The sequence below is a fragment of the Meriones unguiculatus genome, chromosome 1 (genome assembly GCF_030254825.1).
Source record: "Meriones unguiculatus strain TT.TT164.6M chromosome 1, Bangor_MerUng_6.1, whole genome shotgun sequence".
Taxonomy (NCBI): domain Eukaryota; kingdom Metazoa; phylum Chordata; class Mammalia; order Rodentia; family Muridae; genus Meriones; species Meriones unguiculatus.
In genome coordinates this window covers 123,573,301-123,597,313 of record NC_083349.1, presented here as the reverse complement: position 1 = coordinate 123,597,313, position 24,013 = coordinate 123,573,301, and the positions used below count along the sequence as shown (strand labels likewise).

At 39.9% G+C, this 24,013-nt stretch overlaps 1 protein-coding gene and 1 non-coding gene across 4 annotated transcripts in view; one reads left to right on the top strand and one right to left on the bottom strand.

Moving 5' to 3' along the window:
* The window catches only part of Adam17 (ADAM metallopeptidase domain 17), a 49,690-nt gene that overhangs the window by 16,462 nt on the left and 9,215 nt on the right, over positions 1–24,013 (top strand). Inside the window, exons 3-12 of one of the 3 annotated variants that reach the window (XM_021661533.2) lie at positions 1,765–1,895; positions 3,544–3,632; positions 5,531–5,699; positions 8,311–8,444; positions 9,757–9,846; positions 13,694–13,807; positions 16,174–16,318; positions 16,440–16,528; positions 19,654–19,806; positions 23,676–23,875. In XM_021661533.2, the coding sequence (XP_021517208.1) occupies positions 1,765–1,895; positions 3,544–3,632; positions 5,531–5,699; positions 8,311–8,444; positions 9,757–9,846; positions 13,694–13,807; positions 16,174–16,318; positions 16,440–16,528; positions 19,654–19,806; positions 23,676–23,875 (1,314 nt within the window). Of the gene's footprint in view, positions 1–1,764; positions 1,896–3,543; positions 3,633–5,530; positions 5,700–8,310; positions 8,445–9,756; positions 9,847–13,688; positions 13,808–16,173; positions 16,319–16,439; positions 16,529–19,653; positions 19,807–23,675; positions 23,876–24,013 lie in introns of those variants that run through there. The other 2 variants (XM_021661543.2, XM_060366236.1) reach the window with 2 other exon arrangements.
* LOC132651193 (U6 spliceosomal RNA) lies at positions 1,308–1,413 on the bottom strand. The gene has a single exon (XR_009589023.1). It is a non-coding gene; the product is annotated as a U6 spliceosomal RNA (small nuclear RNA).

The following is a 24,013-nucleotide window of genomic DNA, read 5'->3' as shown; positions in this document are numbered from 1 at the left end:
TTTTGAATAAGCGAGTCCATTATTGAGTTTCAGTTTGCTAGCTGTATAACCTGAATGTGTGACTATCTCTTTTATGAAGTAGAGATAATATACAGGTTATCTAAGAGCAAGTTGATGTAATTAATGTCATGTAACACAGTCTTTAATGGTGAATTTCTGAGATAAGCAGGACACCCAACTTCATTCTTAAACTGTCCACACCTGTTTCCTTATTAATCAATTTCCAGGAAAGATAAGTGCGTTTTTACCCTCATTCCCCAAGTATTAGCTAATAAGCTTGCTTGCTTCTCTTTCTCCCCCACCTCTTTCTCCCTCTCTCCCTTCCTTTCTTTGTTCCTTTCTTCCTTTCTTGACTATACTTGTATTTTTTAATTGCATTCTTTAAACCAAGATATACAGATTCACTTAATGTAACAGTACTTTTGGCAAATATAGATTGCATAATACTTAGAAATGTGGGGAATAATCTTACTCTGTAAAAATTAAGACAGCAGGTGCCTTCAGCTCAAACAGCCTCAGAATGGAGGAAGGGAATGTTTGGTGACACCAGAGCACTGTGCTGCAAAAGAAACCACTACAACATGGCTGCACACTGCCCTTGTGTTTGTTCACACAGTGCTGTAAAAACAGCCTGGATTCCAATCTTTTCAAATGGGTCTCAATGCTACAAGAATAAAACAGTCTGGTAGAACTCTCAAGCAGTCAGAGGTCCCTCATTGTTTCTTTCTTTTAGTGCGTGTATGTGTGTGGGCACATGTGCCATGGCATACATATGGAGGTAAGAGGACAACTTGTGTGAGTGAGTTCTCTCTTCATCATGTAGGTCCCACAGATTGAACCTCAGGTTGTCAGGCATGGGAGCAAACACCTTTACCTATGAGCTACCATGTAGGTCCCACAGATTGAACCTCAGGTTGTCAGGCATGGGAGCAAGCACCTTTACCTATGAGCTACCTAGCTCCCATGACCTCATTAAAGACTATTTTATAATTAGTTTCTTTTATTCTGCTAAAGTTTTAAAACAGTCCATTTGTCTTTACTGGAGAAATAATGCTATATGTACCTAGTAAGTCCTTAGCTGCTATGGGTCTAGAGCGATGACTTGGCAGTTAAAGTAGTTGCTGCTTTTGCAGGAGACTACAGTTTCCCAGCACCCATGTTGGATGGCTCACAACCACTTGTAACTCTGGCTTCAAGAGATCCAACATATTCTTCTGTTCCTGCTGAGTGCATATGTGTACTCATATGGATTCATGCCACATACAGACACACCGAATAATGGAATAAATCTTTTTATTCCAGAGGAAAAAAATATGGAATGCTTTACAAATATTCATGTCATCCTTGTGCAAAGGTCCATACTAATCTACTTTGTCATTCTAATTTTAGTGTATGTGCTTTCAAAGTGAGCACACATTATAATTCTTAGAAATATTATGTAGTTATGTATAACTTGGGTAGAGATTTGTTCATCTCGTCTCATCTAGATCTTAAAGTGAAAATTAGGTCTCTATTTTATTTTATTTTAATTATTTGTTCTTATTTTATGTGCATTTGTGTTTTGCCTGCATGTATGTCTGTGTGAGGGTGTCAGACCTTTAAGTTACAGACAGTTGTGAGTTGCTGTGTGGGTGCTGGGAATTGAAACTGGATTCTCTGGAAAACCAGTCGGTGCTCTTGACCTCTGAGCCATGTCTCCAGCCCCATTTTTTTTTTTTTTTTTTAATTTTGTATCTTTAAACTGTGAATGCACTCTCCCTTCAGGCATTTTAAATTATACCTGACATCAAGTACTGAACGCTTTGCACAAAACTTCAGAGTTGTGGTGGTGGATGGAAAAGAAGAAAGCGAGTACAGCGTGAAGTGGCAGGACTTCTTCAGCGGACATGTGGTTGGTTAGTATGGGGCTTGCATTTTGCAGTGCTTCTGGACTGTTTTATGCTTGTCCCTTTTTGTGTGATGAAGTACCTGACATAGACAGAAAGAGAAAGGATTTATGTCAGTGCATGGTTGATGAGGGTTTGGTTCACGAGGTTTTAGATCTGAGGTGAGGTGGACTGATGGTATGATGCAGAAGCTTGTGATGGAGGAAGCCGCTCACCTCACAAGTGGTCTTCCAGGAAGCATGGAGAAAAGAGAGAGGGGTATAGGGACAAGGCCTCCTTTAAAGACATTGGCCCATGAGCTATGTTTTCCAAGTAGATTCCTTCTCTAATTAGTTCATTCAGTTATAAATTCGTCAATGGATCAGTCTTGATGAAGTTGGAATCCGCGTAGTCTAGTCACCTCTCAAAATCTAGCTGGCAACTAAGCTTTGAACACATAAATCTTTTAAGAGGCATTTAATAATTCAGACCATCATAGGGCTCTAACTTTAATTACAAAGTCTTTTTTTCTTTTTCATGTTGGTGGATGAATAAAGAAAGAGGTCATAGTATGCTACATGTTTTTATTTGAGCTGTGTAAGTTTGGGAACAGAAACATTCTTTTTTTTTTTTAATTTTATTTTTCTTATTAGTTACATTTTGTTAACTCTGTGTCCCAGCTGTATCCTGCTCCCTCATTCCCTAACAGAAACATTCTAGCAGGAGGAAATAGATGTTGTTTAGCTAGCTTTCCTCTTTCCCTCTCGTCCTGTTAATGTAGCCCAGATTGGGCTCAAGTGCACTGTTGACCTATCCCACGTCAGCCTCCAGATGTGTGAGACATCACACCTGGCTAAGTTTGCTTTTTACTTTTTTCTGTGATAAGAAAAAGGAAATGGCATGGAAAGCTCCAAATTACTGTTGACACTGTTACATATCTAAATTGTGCTTCCTGTTTTTCTTAGTTGTTGCTATTATTATACTTTATTATTTTTATTTTTGAGGTAGGGTTTCTCTATGTAGCCATGGCTGTCCTGGAACTCATTCTGTAGACCAGGCTGGCCTTGACCTGAGAGATCTGTCTTGTCTCCCAAGTGCTGGGATTAAGGTGAATACCACCATGCCCAGCTAACTTCCCTTAGTTAGTTTTTTGAGACAGGGTCTCACTGGGTAGCCTACGCTGATCTGCAACTCATGACAGCCCTCTTGCCTCAGCTTCCTGGCAGCAGAGATTATAGAGTCTTTTTTCTTTCCTAAACAAATTTAGGTTACATTATATAGAGGGAAGTGGGTAGGTGTCAACGTTTTCTGACCTGTTTCTCTTCTGGAGAAGACTGGGGTGCTGGGCCTTTTCAGGCCTGTGTTTCCAGTTTGCAGAGCTCTCAGTCTACCGAGGTAAAGACCAAGTTGGTGAAGGGCTTATCTGATTTTTTTTTTATTGCCAACAGTGAATAGGTTATTATTTGACAATCTTTCTTTTGTATTTATGTACTGGTATGTGTGTATGCACATATGGAGGTCAGAAGATAACCTGTGGGAGTTAGTACACTATGTGTGGGTCCAACGGATCTAGTTCAGCTCATCAGGCTTGGTGACAGGGGCTGGTAGACCTGCTGATCCTTCTTGCTGGCCCTGAAACAGAGATTTTTGATAATAAAAATACCTTTTTTTCCTCAAGGTGAGCCTGACTCTAGGGTTCTGGCTCACATAGGAGATGATGATGTTACAGTAAGAATCAACACAGATGGGGCAGAATATAACATAGAGGTAAGTCTACACGTAAGAGGGTTGGATTTGAGGGCAGGAGTTTGAAAGAGGGTCTCTTATAGCCCATGGTGGCCTCTGATTGGCTAGGTAGCTAAGGTTGGCCTTGAACTCCTGATCTACTGCCTCTTTTCCTGTCTGCCTTCCTTTGGAATTGTCTTTCTCTCAGTAGCTTGTCTCTCTGATTTTTACAAAGCTTCTTGGTTGTTTTAAGATGCTAAGGTTAATTAAGTATGGTGGGTCACACCTGAGATCCCACTTGGGAAGCTCAGGCAGGAAGATTTACATGAGTTCTCTGCTTAGCACTCAGGAAGGCAGAGGCAGGAGGATCACTGTAAGCTCAAGGTCAGTCTGAGCTACATAGTGAGCTCTGGGCCAGTTTGAGCTACATAGGGAAATCCAGGATGCTTTAAGAAACCTAATTCTAAGTACTATAATTATGCCACCTTCCTTGTTTGTGGTGCTAATAATTGAGCCCAGGCCTCTTCATGCTTGCTGCCTGCTTTACTGTTGATAGGCACACCAGGTGTGGCTCTTCGTTCCTGCAAAACTGGGTTCACAAAATACATAGTTTGTCATCATACATTTTCAGTTAGCAATATAATTATGTATATCTTTTCAAGTTAATAAATATAGATCTAAATGAAGTTTTTTTTCAGTGAAGGCTTCCAGGTAGACCATTGTTTAGCCAATCCTCTGTTGATGATCAGTTATTGTGCTTTATTTTATTTTTATTTTTAATTTATTTTATTTTCAAGACAAGGTTTCTCGAAACCTTGGCTGTCCTGGACCCACTTTGTAGACCAGGCTGGCCTTAAACTCAGAGATATCCACCTGCCTCTGCCTCTCAGGGTGCTGAGATTACAGACGTGTATCACCATGCCCCACTGTGTTTTGATTTCTTGAAACAGAAATTTGTAGCATGAACAGCCTTGGAACATGCTCTTGGGTGTATATATTTAATTGGAATGGTCTGGGTGACCAGTCTTAGGAAATTTCCGTTGTGTTGTTTCATTTTGGTTTTGAGATTGAGTCTTCCTATGTGGCTGTGTAGGAGGATATTTTGTCTTATGATAGGGCTTCAGCATTCTCTGCAGTTTGTGCGAGGGTTCATTTCTCTAGAGCCTCACCAGAATGTGTCTGATTGTAGACGACTGAATGGGTATGAAACGATGTCTTACTTATTTTTCTTGTACACACATGACTTTATGTACTGCTTTATATTCATCACAGCTGAGTCTAGAATATTTACAGAAAACATTTGCTTTGTAAAAATGGAAACAGCCCTTTTGACTGTGTATCCTTCAAAGTATACAAGTTGTATTTACTGTGGACTAGCCATGTTATGAATGCAGACTCTTCTAGCATTTGTTTCTGTGGTGCTGGGGGTTGAAATCATGGCTTAAAACAAACAGAGACATGCTTTCTCTGAAATCAGTAGAAGGTTTAAGCATATTGTTAGGAGTTTTCGGTCATCTCTTGTAAACTTTTTTTTTCTTTTATAAACATTCTTGCTGTGTGTAAAATCTGTCATGGCAAAATGACAGTGAATGTCTGAATGTTAAAGGAAAATGGAGTGAAAGCACCACATAATAGGAATGTCACCTGACATCACTGCAACATGACTACCTGGAATAACACTGGAGTCGAGTTGAATTACAGATATATTTAAAATGGTTTATGGAAAGGGTAGACTTTTTTCTCTACTACCTTGTACAGAAATATGCATAGCATAGTGAATAACTGTGAATTTATTTCTAGTGTAGAAATTGTAAGATAAAAAAATAATTTATTCTCTAGAAAACAATACCCTAGAACAAAGAGTGTTGTGGGAATATTATTTAATGTTTAGAAGTTTTTTTTTTTCTTTCTATTTTGTCAACTATGTTTTTCCTTTTTAGCCACTTTGGAGGTTTGTTAATGATACTAAAGATAAAAGAATGTTAGTTTATAAGTCTGAAGATATCAAGGCTGTTTCACGTTTGCAATCTCCAAAAGTGTGTGGTTATTTAAGAGCGGATAGTGAAGAGTTGCTTCCAGAAGGGCTCATAGACAGAGAGCCACCTGAAGGTAAGACTTAAAATATATTTCAGACATGACATAAGTACATCACAGTGGTTTCCAGTAGGGTGTTTGTTAATTGATAAAAATAGCATAATTATTAAGTAACTCTAGTGTTTGCTTTGAAAATATAGTTTTGTTACAGAAACTCTTAATTTTTTTTTCTGTTCAGTAATAGTTGAAAACACTAGAAAATAATAGGTACAACAATAAAAGAGACCAAGGAAAGACGTTTTTGAAAAATGGTCTTTAGCACTTGTAAGAGATGAGTCAGGTGGCAAGAGAGCTCTGTGGTGTTTGAAATACACATAGGCTATCAGTCACGCACACATCTTTTTGGGGTCACTTAGGACAAAAAAACTGTTGCAATGGTGTTCTTCTTTGTTATTTTTATTTTTATGTTTTTAAAGAGGCAAGGTCTTGATATGTTGCTCAGGTTGGCTTGAATTGCATGGCTCAAGTGGTTCTGCCTCCAGCTCTTGAGGAGGTGGGATTGCAGGCATGTCAGGCTTGCTGTCATTATTTGTGAAAATCTTGAAAAGCATTATTAATATTTTAGGATATTGATAATAAATTCTCAAACAATTAGAGTATTTGATAAGTCTTCTGTTAATAATGACTAATCTTTTAAACTTTCTGTTACAAGGATACATTTGCTTATAGCCATGTCTGTACACAATTTCATTAAGAAGATGCACTGGTGATTTTGCTTCTACTTGTTTTAGTGAGGCTCTCAGACTGAAAGTGTGAATATCTTAGTGTGCTTTTTATTGCTGTGACAAATAACCACAATCAAAAGCAACTGTGGAGGAAAGATTTTATTTGATCTTGTAGCTTACAGTTCATTACAGAGAAAAGTCGAGGCATGAACTTAGGGATGGAACTGCAGCAGAAGAGGGTTGCTACTTACTGGTTTGCTCCTCGTGGCTCCTTCAGCTTATTCTTTTGTTTGTTTGTTTGTTTGTTTGTTTTTAAAGACTGGGTTTCTCTGTGGAGCCCTGGTGGTCCTGGAACTTGCTCTGTAGAGCAGGCTGGCCTCAAGCCTAGAGATCCACCTGCCTCTGCTTCTTGAGTGCTGGGGTTAGAGGCGAGTACTACTATACCTTGCTTTAGCTTTGTTTTTTGTTTTTGACTTAACATTTTTAAAAATTTACTGTTATTTCATGTGTATTGGTGTTTTGCCTGCATGTCTGTCTGTGTGAGGGTGTTGGATCTTCAGGAACTGCAATTACTGACAGGTGTGAGCTGCCATGTAGGTGCTGGGAATTGAACCTGTGTTCTCTAGAAGAGCAGCCAATGCTCCCAACTGCTGAGCCATCTCTCCAGCCCAGCTCTAGCTTTTTTTTTTTTTTATACAATCCAAGATCACTCTCATATTAATTGTTAATCAAAGAAATGCCTACAGACTTGCCTACATGCCGGTCTGATGGAGGTAGTTTTTCAGTTGAGGTTTCCTGTTTCCATATGGCTCTCTAGCTTGTGTTAAGTTGACAAAGTAGCCAACCCAGTGAACATGGGTTTATCTATGACTATGTTTCTAAATATATCTACTTGTAGGTATTCAGATGGCTATGTGCATTTGTCTACATACTCCATAAATACATGTTGGCTTGTGAGTATAGGTAAACATTAGAGAGGCTTGTACCAGGGAGCTAGAAAGATTGTAGCCTCACAATGATGATCTTAGAGACACTTCCAAATACCCAGGGCTTTTAAAGTATTTTAAACAAGGTCTGCTCTATAGCTCACGATGGCCTTCAACTCTCGGTCCTCTTGCCTCAGCTTCCTAAATGCTGGATTACAGATGTGTGCCATCACACCTGACTCAGTATTGCTTAAGTTTTAATGTGTAATTACCATGACCCTTTTTTGTTGTTGTTTGTTTACTTTTACTTTGATTAATTCATAGAGTTCTAGAAGAAAATGACCAATGGCTTCATTGCCTAGTAATGATTATTTTACTGTATCAAACATATATAAAAAGTTATTTTCTTTTGCGGTGGTGGGGTTTGAACTAACATCTTCCATATTGCTAACATCTTCCATATCGCAAGCTACATTGGTTTTGATTTTTTTTTTTTTTTTTTTTTTTTTTTAGTTTTTTGAGACAAGGTTTTCTGTGTAACCTTGGCTGTTCTGGACTTGCTTTGTAGACCAGGCTAACCTCGAACTCACAGAGATCTGTGAGTTCACAGAGACCTGTGCCTCTCCGAGTGCTGAGATCACAGGTGTGTGCCACTGCACCTGGTAGAATTCAACAATTTTAAACCTTATGTTACTTTCTACTTTTCTGGCTTTTTCCAAATTATTATTATTATTATTTCAAGATAACCATTAAGGACAGATGTGATAGTGCATGACTATTCTCCTCGTATTTGGGAGATAGAGGCAGGAGGAACAGAAGTTGAAGGTCATTCTTGACTAATAGTGGGTTTGAGATCCACCAAGGCTTCATGAGACCCTGTCTCCACCCTTCCCCCAGAAAAGAAAAAGATACCTTTAATGGTATTAAACTTACATAATGTTTGTTTCAGAAGCATATTAGAACTAAGTGTTACTATAAAAAACCCTCCTTGTTTTGATGAATTTTAATTTAATAGTGCATACAAATTCATATTAGAGTTTGTTCGTCGAGTGAAGAGACGGGCTGAACCTAACCCCTTGAAGAATACTTGTAAGTTACTGGTGGTAGCAGATCATCGATTCTATAAATACATGGGCCGAGGAGAAGAGAGCACCACTACAAATTACTTAGTAAGTATTTGGTGACATCTAGGGTAAATTCAGCACGTCATTTATGTAGGTTAATTAATTCTGTGAAGAGAAGGCTGCAGTAATTCACAACTTAAACCAGTCCTGCTCCAGACAGTTATTTTCTTTCTGAGATTCTGAGGGCCATTTACTAGGATCTTACATTTCTACATAGAAATTATAGTGCAAAATTACAAGAAAGAATTTTGCTTTAAAATTACTATTTTTCTATACATTAGACTTTTGTCTACATGCTAAATTAGGGGAACATTTATAATGTTCTTTATACAAATGGATTCTTTACAAATGTTAGTGTCACATGTATAGATTTATACTTATAAAAATACATACTTGTGTGGACTTATAGTGTGTATTTTCTGTTTGTATCTGTATTCCACAGAGGTTTGTTTTTGTCATGTTAAAGAGATAACCTTAGGATAGTGTATGAAATGAGTGAGACGTTCATAGCCGTAGTTAACTCTAGGGGCAGAGATAGGAAGGAAAGATTAAAGAAGTGTTAATACAGTTGTGGCGCTCAGACCCAGGGACTCATGTCTGCTGAGCAGTTGCCCTTTCACTGAGCTATATCCCCAGTCTGACATGGAACTTCTAGCACCAGCTACTAAAGTTTTAAAGTCAAGGAAATGATTTCTCTCCAGGATTTTTTTTTTCCTCAGTATGACCCCCATTCATCTTGGTGACTTGGCACTGATTAAAATGTCGTCATTGAGGGAATAAAAGAGAGTGCAGCTATTCATGAGTCAGTAGCCTGATGCAGCAAAGACGGCTTTCTCATTGCCTCCTTTCCCATTCTCCATTTTATTCCAGCTCTACTTCGGCCTTCTTTTCTTTTCTTCTGTCATATGGATGAATTTATTAGGAGAATAGTGGGAATCATTGTAATTCTTGTTCCTAAGCAAGACAGTCTTTCTTGAAAAATATTCATATGGGTTTTGTATTAAAGGACTCCTTGTATTTTACTTCTTCATATTGTATACCATGAATGTGATCCAGAATGGAGACCTACTGCTTCTTAGGGTTTCTGGTAAATCAGTTGACTTTTATCCATAGTTGACTGAAATGGCAGTATCTTAAAAGCCCAAGGTTAGGTGCAGACAGTAACATTATTTCTTGTAGCAATATTTTAAGTTTGGTCGTAGGGATAACTTCTTTGATAGACCCATCAGTAATAAAGATTAGCTTCTTAATGCCAGTTTTCATAACATTTTTCTCTACTAGATGTTTATTCAGTAGGTTTTATTACATTTGCAAAGAATAGTAGAGTTCTACATAACTTTACCTTTTATATCCACAGATCGAGCTAATTGACCGTGTTGATGACATATACCGGAACACTTCGTGGGATAATGCAGGATTTAAAGGTTATGGAATACAGATAGAACAGGTATTCATCAATAGTAGGCCTTGTGTTGATCCATGAGATTATGTATTGTAAATATTTTTATTTTTTCAAAACCTAACTTAATATTAATTATAAACATCCTCATTTTGTGATTTTTTTTGATGATAAATTGTGTTTCTGGTATTTAATATTAGTTAATAAAGTTTCTGTCTTGAGGGTTATTTTAGGAATGAAACCTCTTAATGCTATAATATTCCTCTTGTTAATTATAGTTCATTTCCTGTAGTGTTTTCTTTCCCCTCTGATTGTGCTTCAGACTTTAGTTAGTTAGAATTTAGTATATAAATCAGTAATGACAGGATATTCTAATTTTATACCTCTCGTATTTCTGAGAAGAGCAAAGGAGATTCTGATGGAATCCTACAATTTTGAATCTGTAGTCAGAAGATTTACTCAAAATATAATGTAGGGGAAGCCTTTATACACAGCAGTAGTCTTTTCTCTCCTGTTTCTTAGCTGATAAAGCATGCTGACAGTTTTACACTAGAACCATCATAATTATTCTCATTAAAAATTGACCTCAGGCTAATACCCAGAATATATAAAGAACTCAAGAAGTTAAACAGCAACAAATCAAGTAATCCAATTAAACAGTGGGGTACAGAGCTAAACAGAATTCTCAATAGAGGAATACCGAATGGCAGAGAAGCACTTAAAGAAATGCTCAACATCCAGTCATCAGGGAAATGCAAATCAAAATGACCCTGAGATTTCACCTTACACCCATCAGAATGTCTAAGATCAAGAACACATGCTAGAGAGGATGTGGAGAAAGGAGAACCCTCCTCCACTGCTGGTGGGAATGTAAACTTGTACAACCACTTTCAAAATCAATTTGGCGCTTTCTTAGACAATTAGGAATTGTGCTACCTCAGGATCCAGCTGTAGCATTCCTAGGCATATATCCAAAAGATGCTCAAGAATACAACAAGACATTTGCTCAACCATATTCATAGCAGCATTATTTGTAATAGCCAGAATCTGGAAACAACCAAGATGTCCCTCAGTTGAGGAATGGATACACAATGGAATACTACTCAGCAATTAAAAACAAGGAAATCATGAAATTTGTAGGCAAATGGTGGGAACTAGAAAAGATCATCCTGAGTGAGCTATCCCAGAAGCAGAAAAACAATACATGGTATATACTCACTTATAAGTGGATATTAGACATACAATGTAGGATAATCATACTAAAATCTGTGCACCTAAAGAAGCTAAACAAGAAGGAGGACCCTGGGTAAGATGCTCAAACTTCATCCAGAAAGGCAAATGGGATAGACATCAGAAGAAGGTGAAAACAAGGAACAAGACAGGAGCCTACTACAGAGGGAGTCTGAAAGACTACCCAGCAGGGCATTAAAGCAGATACTGAGACACATAGCCAAACTTTGGGCACAGTGCAGGGAATCTTATGAAAGAAGGGGGAGATAGAAAGACCTAGAAGGGTCTGGAGCTCCACAAGGAGAACAACAGAACCAAAAAATCTGGGCCTAGGGGTCTTTTCTGAGACTGATACACCAACCAAGGACCATTCATGGAGATAACCCCCTGCACAGAGGTAGCCTGTGGCAGCTCAGTCTCCAAATTGGCTTCCTAGTAAGGGGAATAGGGACAGTCTCTGATGTGAACTCAGTGGTTGCCTCTTTGATCACCTCCCCCTGAGGGGGGAGCAGCCTTACCAGGCCACAGAGGAAGACTATGAAAGACAGTCCTGATGAGACCTGATAGGCTAGGGTCAGATTGAAGGGGTGGGGGGTTCCTTCCCTATCAGTGGACTGGGGAAGGGGCATGAGAGGAGATGAGGGAGGGAAGAAAGGTGGGATTAGGAGGGGACAAGGGTGGGGCTACATCTGGGGTACAAAGTGAATAAGTTGTAATAAATTAAAAATTATAAAGATAAAAAACTAGCCACTACACCCACATACGAATAAATAAATAAAACAAAAAAAAAATTGACCTTGGGGGCCCCTGGAGAGATGGCTCAGTGGTTAGGAGCACTGTCTGGTCTTCCAAAGGACCCAGGTTCAATACCAGCACCCATATGGCAGCTCACAACTGTCTGTTAACCCCAATGTCAAGGGATTTGACATCTTTACATTAATGCACATAAAATAAAATTAAAATTAATTATTTTTAAAAAATTGACCTCGGTGGTTTGGAAATTGAGTATTGCTTTGGAAAATACATATTGTGATGTAATTTTCAGCTTCTTTTTATTAAAACATATAGTCCTACAGCTTATGTTGTGTGGAGTTGATAGATTAAAAAAAGAAAAGGGTAGACTACAAAAAAAAAACTACTTAGTATGTATCACTTGGTGATGCCTGTCTATAATTCTAGTTCTTGGCAGGCAGAGGCAGAAGGATCTCTGCAAGTTACAGGCAGCCTGATCTACATAGTGCGCTCTAGATCAGTCACGGCTTAGCTTTCCAAAGATGTTGTGTGTGCTTGTGTATTATAGGTCTATAGGTAAGTCTGTATTTAGCACACTGGCAGTATGCTGTACACTCTAGGCCCTTCAGCTTTTTATTTTATGTTATATTGTATATTATTCCCTATTGATAATGTAAAACAGACTTACTGGTTTTACTACACTCTGTTCAGGTTTTTAAGGAGCAGTAAATATTTCCTTTTTGCCTTAGGAACTTGGAAACTATTGAAGAATATGGTAATATAGGAAACAGAAATGCCATTTTCTTTAAACCGTTTAAGATGAGCTGGAGGATGTAATTTAGGCATGTAGTCATGTTGGGCTTCCAGATACTTATCAGAATTGGCCTTGACCTTCCCCTGTAAGCTTACCATGGTGTTGGTGCAGAGAGAAGGGACCATGGCTTCTGCCTTTCCCAAAGTCTCTGCTCACAAACTTTTGTTCCTTTCTTCTTTGTGGGTTTAAAAGGAATTTGTCCTAAACACACATGCAAGGAGAAGCTTGTTTTTATAGTCTCTTATACTAATGGTGCAGAAGTGGTGTTCATCCCAACCCTTCATTTTTAAATTATTAGCTATACTTGTAATAAATACCTTAGGTTTATGTAACCCAAGTTCTCAGTTTTTTCTTTTTTTTTCAAATAAATGTAGAGGATGTGAGAATTTATAATTTTATAAATAATATAAACATTGACATGTTTTCTACACCATATCAGATTATCAGATTTCTTGAACATTGAATATTGAGCTAAAGAATTTGGGTTGCAAAACATTTCTTATAGACGTAGGCAGTTGAGTGTGTGTTTCTGTCTGTCTGTCTGCCTGTGTGCATGAGTGTATGTGTATGCGTGCATATGTATGGTTTGGGTCTTTAGGTTTTGAGACAGGCTTTGGCTATGGAGCCCAAGTTGGCCTTGAACTCGAAGTGCTGTCCTGTCTTGGCATGCCAAATGCCAGGGTTATGTAGATGGTGTTTTGTTTGTTTGTTTTACGATTTAAAGTTATAAAAGGTTGTGAACTTGCATGTGGGTGCTGGGCACCAAACCTGGTACCTGAGTAGGAACAAATGCTCTTTAGCTGCTGAAATCTCTTTAGCTTTCAGATGCTGGGATTTTAGTCTTTTATTTGGTGTTTGTTCCCCCCGCCCCCCCCCCCCCCCCCCCGAGGCAAGGTCTCTCCAGACAGCCCTGACTATCCTGGAATACACTATGTATATCACACTAGCCTTAAACAGAGATCTAGCTGCCTCTGCTTTAGGAGTTCGGGCTAAAAGTATACGCCAGCATGATGCCTGGTTAGATACTCTTGTTGGTTTGTTTTTAAAGTAATGAAATAATGCAGTGAAAGTCTTAGGATGTTTTGGAATTGTTCTAAGGATGTTCTCTCTTAAGTATAGATTCGAATTCTCAAGTCTCCACAAGAAGTAAAACCTGGTGAAAGACACTTCAATATGGCAAAAAGTTACCCAAATGAAGAAAAAGATGCTTGGGATGTGAAGATGTTGCTAGAGGTAGGTCATGCTCTGCATAGGTCTTCTCATTTCTAACGTGTGGATGTGTCTGTATTAGTGAAGGAACATGGTAGAAACCCTAATATCTTTGAGCATCTAGTTCAGCACAATGGCCCTTCTCTGGAATCTAGCGTGAATTGTCACTGTGTAGACTTTTACACTGTTTGTGCTTCAGGTCTCTCTGAGACTTAACGACAGGTCTTTAGGGCAGTACTTAGCAAAGAAGCTGTGAACTTGTATTGGCCAGCACAAAGGTAACTTGACATCTATAGAAATTCATACATTTTATTTTCCTTCTGGTAATAAATTTAAAGAATGCTATGGTATGCTATGGTATTTTTTTTTTTTTTCCGAGACAAGGTTTCTTTGTATAGCCTTGGCTGTCTTGGACTCGCTTTGTAGATCAGGCTGCCCTTGATCTCACTGAGAACCACCTGCTTCTGCCTCTCTCAGTGTTGGGATTGGGATTACAAGTGTGCCCCGACTATGGCCCTGTGGCTTTGTCCGTCCGTCCATCTATCTCTCTATCTCTCTATCTCTCTATCTATCTATCTCCCTATCTATCTATCTATCTATCTATCTATCTATCTATCTATCTATCTATCTCCCTATCTATCTATCTATCTATCTATCTATCTATCTATCTATCTATCTGTCTATCTATCGTAGTTTCAATATGTTGGTCCAGGTGGAATACATGCATTTCTTTCTTATGCGTCTACAAGACCAAGATTAAGTTTCAAACTTGAATGGAATTAAAGTCTTTTATCATTTTTACCCCCCAGATTGAGATTATGTGGTGTTTGTATACTACTGGTATATGTAATTTGATTTGCCAGCCACTTTGAGGGAGATTGAGATAGTATCTTTTTTTTTTTTTTTTTTATGTTTCTTTTTCTGAGGCAGGGTTTCTCTGTACCAACCAGGCTGCCTTCCAACTCACAGAAATCCTCCTGCCCCTGCCTCAGGAGTACTGGGATTAAAGGTGTGCATATCATTGTTTTTGAGGGAAGTCTCAGGAAATGTGAGTCAGTTCCAGTTGCTATTAGCAGAGTACCATAGCCTGGGAGGGTTGAGCTGCTGGCACTTATTTTTTTACGGCTCTGGAAACCAGAAATGGAAGATTGAGGTGTCAGCAGGATTGTTCTCTCCTAAGGCCTATCTTTAGCAGGCTGATGTCGTCTTTTGTGTGTGTGTCTGTTCTGATCTCATGGAGACATACATGGTACTGGAAATATGGTTCTAGTGCGGCTCTTGTTGGGGCCATATCCACGTGGCCCTGCATTTAGATCATAGCAGTGCAAACGAACAAACCCTCCCCTAAAGCAGCTTTCATAAGAGAACAGGTTCTCTTTAATTAGGGCCTGTGAGTATAGCCTTATTTGCGTCTGTAAAGTCTTTGCCTCCACAGCTGCATTCTGAGTTAGTTGAGGCGAGAACGTCAGTGTATGAGCTTGTGGTGACTGTGGTTCACCCCATCAAGTGTAGATGTCCTGGGTTACTCAGTAAGTTTGAGCAGCCAGACCTGCATGCTGAGACAGCTGACCCAGCACACCTCCGCTTCCTGTGCGGCCAAACATGCTCCTTCCATTTTCTTCCCTTAGCCCCAGAAAAGTCCTGGAGCCTTACTTGTCCTATTGCCAAGGGACTGTCAAGATCCCAGATAGCCGTTCTTTCTGTACATGGGATTCTCGTATCTTTCATTTTAAATGCTGGCCTCTGTCTCCCAAGTGCTGGCATTAAATATTTTCAAAAAAAATTTTTTTTCCTTAAATTTCAAGTTTTTGGATTTTTAGGGTAGAAAAATAAAAGCCACTGAATTAAGGTGTGTGGGGTTGAGGGTGGAGTAGAAGTTTGGGAGAGCAAGCCACAATGTTTTTTAAATACATTTAAATTTTTTGTTTTGGTACCATAAAACCAAGTATGTATGCTTTTCTATAAACTTACATTTACAACTCCCTTGTATTATAAAAAATTTTTAAATTCAAACAAAAAACTCTCCCAAGCCAAGTAATTAAAAGTAAAAGAATTTCTGCATAATGCTGTTAAACTCTTGAAGTACTTGGATGTGCTGTAACATGGGGCTGCAGTCTCTTTGGAATTGGGGCTACTCTGTTCCTGACTAGATCTCTGTGGATGACTAATGAATCCACTCAGAGTAGATGTAAGGTGCCTGAGTGTTGCCACTAGTTCCATGACCACTTTGCTTTCTGCTTACATGGTTGGGTATGAACCCCAGAGAAAGCATCTTGTGTGGCAAGTGATTGTAGGTGCTAGTGCCTAGCTGCAGCTATTCTGTAATGCTCATGAAGAGCCCTTATATCTGGCATGGTAACAGTCTAATAAAAACTTCTCTCTCTTTAAAGCAATTTAGCTTTGATATAGCTGAAGAAGCGTCTAAAGTCTGCCTGGCGCATCTTTTCACATACCAAGATTTTGATATGGGAACTCTTGGATTAGCTTATGTTGGTTCTCCCAGAGCAAACAGTCATGGAGGGGTTTGCCCAAAAGGTAAGTCTCTCATTTGTGCTGTCATGGCAGTGAGAGAAACTAAAGAGAAAGCTGATGGGTTGTGTTTCAGGTCTGTGTTTAGGAGGCAATTTTTGACTTTTTTTTTTTTTTTCCCCTGTAGCTTATTTCAGCCCAGGTGGGAAGAAAAACATCTATTTGAATAGTGGTCTGACAAGTACAAAAAATTATGGTAAAACCATCCTTACAAAGGTATGTTTTTATTTAAAAAAATAACTTTATTAAATGTTTTTACATTTACCTCTGTGTGTGTGAGAGAGAGACACACACAGACAGACAGAGTGGGTCCCTACAGATACCAGGACGGGGTGTTGGAACTCCTGGAGCTGGAGTTGTAATAGGTGGTTGTGAGCCGTCTGGTATCAGTGCTGGGAGTTGAACATGCAGGCTTTGAAGAACCCCAAGAGTTTTTAACCACTGAACCAACTTTCCAGCCTTGGTTTTTATTTTTAAACAGGACAGATTCGAAATCCATTGCGTTAGAACTCAGTTATGTATTTGTACTGTTATCTTTTTAATGTGTACTTGGTTGATAATGTGGTTGGGTATGTTCTACCTTTCAGCGTTTAAGGCATTACTCTGTTGTCTACTGGTGTTCATTTACTGTTAAAAAAAATGCCTTAGCCTTTGCAACCTTTTTATTTTTTTCTAAAAGATTTTTGTATCTTGTTTCAGAGTCTGGAGATGTGGCTCATTTAGTAAAGGGCTTGCCCAGCATGAACCATGTACAACCAGAGATAGTGATGCATGGCACTTATAACTCTAGCACCTGGAAGGGTGGAGGCAGGAGGTTCAACATTTCCAGACTGTCCTCGGCTCTGTTGTAGCCCAAGGCCAGCTTGGAATACTTGAGACCTGTTTCAGAAAACCAAAACAAAAAACCCTAGTTTCTGTGTAGGTATACCTGTTCAAGTATGTTTTGCTACAAGTAATAGAAAATACAGTAGGCGGTAGTGGCCTAAAAAGAGACTTATTTTTCCTAGTTATGGTAGCTGAGGTAGCCTTCTCCTGGTGTACACTGGTACATTCAGAGATGTTTTCAGTCTGGGTCTCCCAGACTTCCCTTCTGCCTTTCTGAGGACAGGCCCTCTGTCCTTTCATGCTGCAGCCTCGTAGGCACAACGTGGTTCTGGTCTCTTTAAGGAAAGGAGACAGAGACCAGAGCTACTGTAGGTTGTCCTTCTACCAAAACTTTTCTGCGAGCTTCATCCATTGGTTTTTTGTTATACCTCCCTGGACACACGTTGGTAACATGAATGCCCTTAGCATCAGTGCAGGAAGAGAGTAGCTATTTTAACTGAATATGTTGCTGCCCAGTGCAGGATAAGGGCACTTTAAAAGTAAGAGCGAGCAGCTAGTTCGGTGGCCCATGCCTCTAATTCCAGCACTCAGGGATGTCGAGGCAGATTGTTCTCTTTGAGTTTGTGGCCAGCCAGGTCTACATAGTGAGTTCCATAACTATGTGGAGATCTATGTAGAGTAGGTATTGTTAGGAAACATTAGTATATGATACACTGGTATTTTGACTTTGAGCTTAAAATAGACTATGTGGGGCTGGAAGGCTGGCTCCAACACTCTCTTCTGGCTTCTCCAAGTACTACTCATTACACATAGCCCCACAGAGACTGCATGCACATAACTAAAATAAATCTTTAGTATTACTAATATTAGTGTTAGTATTAGTAGTATTTATTATTAGTAGTATTAGTGTATTTGTTTGCTTATTTGTTTTTCTTTGTAGCCTTGGCTGGCCTGGAAGTTGATCTGTAGACCAGGCTGGCCTTGAGCTCAAGAGTCCACTGGGATTACAGACATGTGCCACGACTATCTGGCTCTTTTTATTTTTTTTCCTCCTTTGTGGGGCAGGTGGGCTCTTTCATCTAGATACTTTTGTTCTTATGCAAAATGTTTATTTTTTGTTTGGTGTGTTTATTTTGGTGAGACAGATTCTCACTTGAATTTGAGATTCTCCTGCACCTGTCTACTGAGTGCTGGAATTGCAGGCATGTAGGTTTAAAAGTATTCTTAGGCTATTTCCTGGAAACTTTTTTGTGTTATGTATTCTTTGTCATTCACTGTGTGTATCACCCAAGGTGGCCTTAATCTCCTAGGCCAGTGCAGTCCCTACCTCCCAAGTATCTGGGATTGTAGATAGGCCCAATATCTTGTCTGTTCTGTTTGGGAATCAATTAAACCAGGCATTTGATTGCCTGGAGTAAATTATCTGTTGCTTTGCAATGCTTTCTCTTGCTTTCCATTTATTTTCTTGTTTCCTACATGTGTTTTTAACTTTCTCTTCAGCCTTTTTGAGTTTTTCATGGGTGCTAACTTTTGTTTTTCGTTACAGTAGCCTTTTTCTTTCACAGCCCCTTTCTGTATAGCTTTCTGTTCTTCCATGCTTGTAGTATTTCACTTTTTAAAAAAACTAATGTCCTTTTTCTTCAGCTTGTCAGCTCTTGCCCTCCACCCTTGTTCCTTTCCCTGGAAGGTCATGTATTTCTTATTCCTGAAAGAGTAGAAGTAAGTGCAGTGTTCATTCTTGTAATGAAGCATCCTGTTACGGTTTTCAACTCCCAAGAAATGTTAAAGGTATTGAGACAGTTGAGATGACTCAGAAGGTAAAGACATTTGCCTCCAAGCCTCACAGCCTGAATTGGATGCCCTGCTAGGCATGCATTTAAGTATTGAGAGGAGAGTGCCACTGTTGGTGAAAGATGGAAAAGTAAATCATATCAGTGTTTGAGGGAAACTTTTGGCTTCCAGCCCCCACATTCTACTCCACATCCCCATTGTTCCCCCTCTCTCCCCATCTATGCATGCAGTAGTCAGAGGTCAGCTTTGGTTGTGGTTTCTCAGGCTCTATCCACCTTATTTTTGTGTTTTAACTAATTAATTTAGTATTTATATATGTGCATATGTGCAATTGTGAGTTTATTGCACACAGGAGCCTGCAGGCTTGATTCCCTGGAACTAGAGTTACAGGTGATTGCAACTGAACTTTGCAAGTGCAGTAAACACTCTTAAACACTGAGCCATCTTCCAGCTCTCTTTACCTCCTCTATCCCCTCCCCCTACAAATTACATTCATTGGGACCAGGGAGATAGCTTAGCAGGTAAAGATACTATACAAAACAATCCTGACCTCACACATTCACTGCCTCCCCTAAGTGAAAGTATTTTTTATATATGGATTGTATATAATGGATGTGTGTGGATATGGGCCACTTATGGGAATCATTCTACTTCCACTTGATCTGAAAAATGTAACATGGCAAAAGTTGCTGATAGCTACATATTTTCTTTGCCTGGTTCTTAAGGAAGCTGACTTGGTTACAACTCATGAATTGGGACACAATTTTGGAGCAGAACATGATCCTGATGGGCTAGCAGAATGTGCCCCAAATGAAGACCAGGGAGGAAAGTACGTCATGTATCCCATAGCTGTGAGTGGTGACCACGAGAACAATAAGGTATGTGTGTTTTGATTGTTTTAGTGGTAGGAAAGAAGGCTGTGTGTGGTGTTACTAGAAAGAAGGCTCGGGAAAGCATCCATTCCTGGGTGTTTCCCTAGAGATAGAACTGTCACACACAGTGGGAACTTCTTGTATGGGTTCAGTGACACAAACCCCATCTTAAGTGTAGTTCCAGCTGTCATTTGGACACTTTTGTCAAGGTTAATCACATGAAGAATTGGGTTCACTATGACAATTACTGAAGGTGCTGGTCTTAAACTCTAGTTTATTTGAGGTTTCTTAATGCTTCTACCTCCCTTCCAACCCTCTAACCTTAGGTAGGAGAGAGAAGGTTAGAAAGGAAAGGGGACATAGACCTCTTTAAAACTTAGTTCCAGCTGGTTAGGGTTGTCAGGTTCTTTGGGAAAATGCCAATCTCAGTTGTCAGGGTATCTAGCAGTCCAGGTAACCAGCAACCTTCTTCCATGTCCTCAAAGCCTTCTCTCTGCGCATCCACCTTCTCGAAGCCCTTGCCCCTTCTCCTTCTGGGCTCTCGTATTTGTATACTTTGGGTCCTCAGAATTAAACTCTGTATAGCTGGCAAAGATCATTTGCTTCTCTGAGCTACACAAGGCAATTATCAAATGTGGACAAACTAAAAGCAACTCCATATCCCACACTTGGGACTAAAAACCTGTTTATATAACATAAGTGAGTTTTAAAGAAACCAAAACTTCCGCTACCAATTACAATAGTGACTTTTGTCAGAGTTTTACTTTTGAGGGTTTTTGGCGTGGCCTTAAAAATTACCTGACAATTTTATTTACAGTTTGTCACTCATCTTAATGTAGCAGTACTTCACAGCTTGCTGTTCCACCCTCCCCTTCCTATATCAGGGATTAAACGTGCCTTAATAAATCTGTTAAAAACAAACGCAAAACAGGAAAATGGGTAAATACAGAAAACCTGTGATGCTGTGTGGAAACTAATGAGGGGTGTGAGCACCAATGAGACTGTTGCTTATTTAATGCATGCTTGGATGCTTCTGCAATTGAAAAGTATAAAACATGCTAGGCCACAGAGGAGGACTTTGCAGCCAGTCCTGAAGATACCTAATAAAACAGGGTCAGATGGAAGGGGAGGAAGTCCTCCCCAATCAGTGGACTTGGAAAGGGGCAGGGAGGAGGGGAGGGAGGGAATAAGGGAGCGGGATACAGTTGGGATACAGAGTTAATAAAATGTAACTAATAATAAAAAAAATAAATAAAATTAAATTTAAAAAAATAAAAGTATAAAACATTCAGTGAGGAAAGATTCTTAAGTGGCCAAATACAGTTCGTAGCTTCTGCACTGGGTTGCTCTGGTTATGGGATGCTGCCTGAGCTTGGGGCCTATTTAACTTTGTGCACTTTCTGCAAAGGAAAGCACATGCTGCTACTTCCTCCTCTTTGGAAATCCCCATGGGCCCTGACGGCCTGTGAGAACTTGCCAGTGGGAGTGGAGCATGGGCAGAACTGTTTTTTTCTGAGGATGCTGAGTTGTCAGTGAAGCACAGTTGGTTTTGTCCTGCACCCAGAACACTTAGTCCATATTTTCTTCTAATAGTTTTCTCAGCTAAACTGTTGGCACCTTCCCTTATGAAATGAAAATATATTATACATCTTCTATGTTTTAGGTTTTTTCAAAGAAATTTTACACTCGTTTATTTTTGGAAGTCATGTGTGTGCCATGGCATATGAGTGGATCTAAGAGGACAACTTCTGGCAGGTCTTTCCTTCACCTGGTGGTTGAGTTCAGTTGGGTTTGGCAGCAGGCTCCTTTTACAGAGGCAGAGTCATTTCTCTTGTCCTACATACATTTTTTCTTTCTTTCTTTCTTTCTTTCTTTCTTTCTTTCTTTCTTTCTTCCTTTCTTCCTTTCTTCCTTTCTTCCTTTCTTCCTTTCTTTTCCTTCCTTCCTTTCTATTTTCTTCCTTCCTTCCTTCCTTCCTTCCCTCCCTCCTTTCCTCTCTCCCTCCCTTCCTTCCTTTCCTTTTTTCCTCCCTCCCTCCCATCCTCTCTCCCCTCCCTCCCACCCTCTCTCCCCTCCCTCCCTTTCCTTCCTTCCTTTCTTCCTTCCCTTTCCTTCCCTCCCCTTCCCTTTTCCTTTCCTTTCTTCCCTCCTTCTCTCCTTTTTTTTTTCTTTCTTTTGAGACAGTCTCTCTCTCTATAGTCTTAGCTGTCCTGGAACTTGCTGTGTTGACCAGGCTTGAATCCACAGAGAGCCTCCTGTCTCCGTGCTGGGATTAAACTGCCATGCCCAGTTCATGAGTTTCTTATTTTTTAACTAGGTGAAAGGATGATAGGTCAGAAATAAGGTGGTTCTTTCATTTTACCTGGATGAAAAATAGCTCTGTTTGCTACTAGGTGGACCAACGAGCACCTACCCTATGGACTGCATGAGCTGTGAACACCACAATTAGTGGGAAGAAAGAAAGGTGCTGAGGCCTGGGACCTCCTAGGGAAAGTCACTGAAAGAAAGCAAAGTAGTAGGTAAAGGTGTAAACAGAAGACCAGGATTTACAGGCGGTGGTCAGAAAGCTAGTGACAGACTGGTTACAATGTGCTCAGCACTGTATTAGGCTTAGAGATCCATTGTTTGAGAGTTTAACTGCTAACGGAGAGGTATTCTTGCTGGCTGTGGTGGTTTAGTTATCATAACCACTTTGGCCTATGGAGCATAGTGGGACACTCCTTTAACCCCAGTACTGAGAGGCAGAGGCAGGTGTATCTGTGAGTTCAAGGCAAGCCTGAGCCACACAATTGAGACCCTTGTCTTAAAACAAAAAATAAAACAAACACCTTAGCCATTTTTTATTGAATAGAGGAAAATACTGTTGCATCAGTCTTTCTGGAATAAGCATTTCAACACCAATATCAGTGAGCGCCGAAGTCAGGATAGCTCCTGAAAAGCTTCTGTGCTGGGTTCAGTTTGTATTCTTCATTTATACTCTGAATCAGTGGTTTTCAACTTTCCTAATGCTTTTAATACCGTTCCTCATGTTTTGGTGATCCCCAACCACACAGTTATTTTTGTTGATGCTTCATAACTAATTTTTGCCACTGCTATGAATTACACTGTAAATGTCTGATGTGCAGGATATCTGAAAGGGTCACGACCTACAGGTTGAGAACCACTGCTCTAAAACCATAAGGTGAGATGGGCAAGCAAGCAAGATTTTACAACAGCCCATTCTTTTGTGTTGTTTTTTTGTTTTTGTTTTTCAAGACAGGGTTTCTCTATATAGCAACTCTGGCTGTCCTGGACCAGGCCGGCCTTGAACTCACAGAAATCCATCTGCCTCTGCCTCCCTGAGTGCTGGGATTAAAGGCGTGCACCACTGCACCCGGCAACAACAGCCATACTTCTTCTCCAGGTCATTCTGTTCCAGACAGCAAGTGAAGTCATGCTTGGCAAATAGACAGTACAAGCAGTACTTTAAGTAAATCACTGAGTAAATAAATATCTAATAATTGGTCTTTCTACCTTATTCTACTTCAGTAATCTCTTTCTCTTTTTATGAGATAGGTTTTTTTTTTTTTTTTTTTTTTTTTTTGGTGTGTGTGTGTGTGTGTGTGTGTGTGTGTGTGTGTGTGTGTAGACCAGGCTGGCCTTGAACTTACAGATTTCCACCTGTCTCTGCCTCCCTGAGTTCTGGGATTACAGGCGTGAGCCACAGGGCCCAGCATCAGTAATTTCTTACTGTGGCATTTGCAAGTGATTGTTTGACATAGTTCAGTGGTGGCGTTGATGGCAGCTTCACCGTTAGGACTTCCCTGTAGAGAAGCACTACATGAGAATGAATTCCATCTTGTTCTTTTTCACTCATGGCCTTTTTTTCTCTTAAGATGTTTTCAAACTGCAGTAAGCAGTCCATCTACAAGACCATAGAAAGTAAGGCTCAAGAGTGCTTCCAGGAGCGCAGCAACAAGGTGTGTGGCAACTCCAGGGTAGATGAAGGAGAAGAGTGCGATCCAGGCATCATGTACCTGAACAACGACACGTGCTGCAATAGTGACTGCACGCTGAAGCCAGGTGTGCAGTGCAGGTGAGAGCGCTTCCCCAGAGTTAGGGGGTGGGTAGTGAGGGGCCAGGCAATAGGGCATTGTGCATGCAGGCACTAAGTAATACATAGGAGTGGAAGAGTATGTCTGTGCACACGCACAGTACTTTATGAAAATATTTA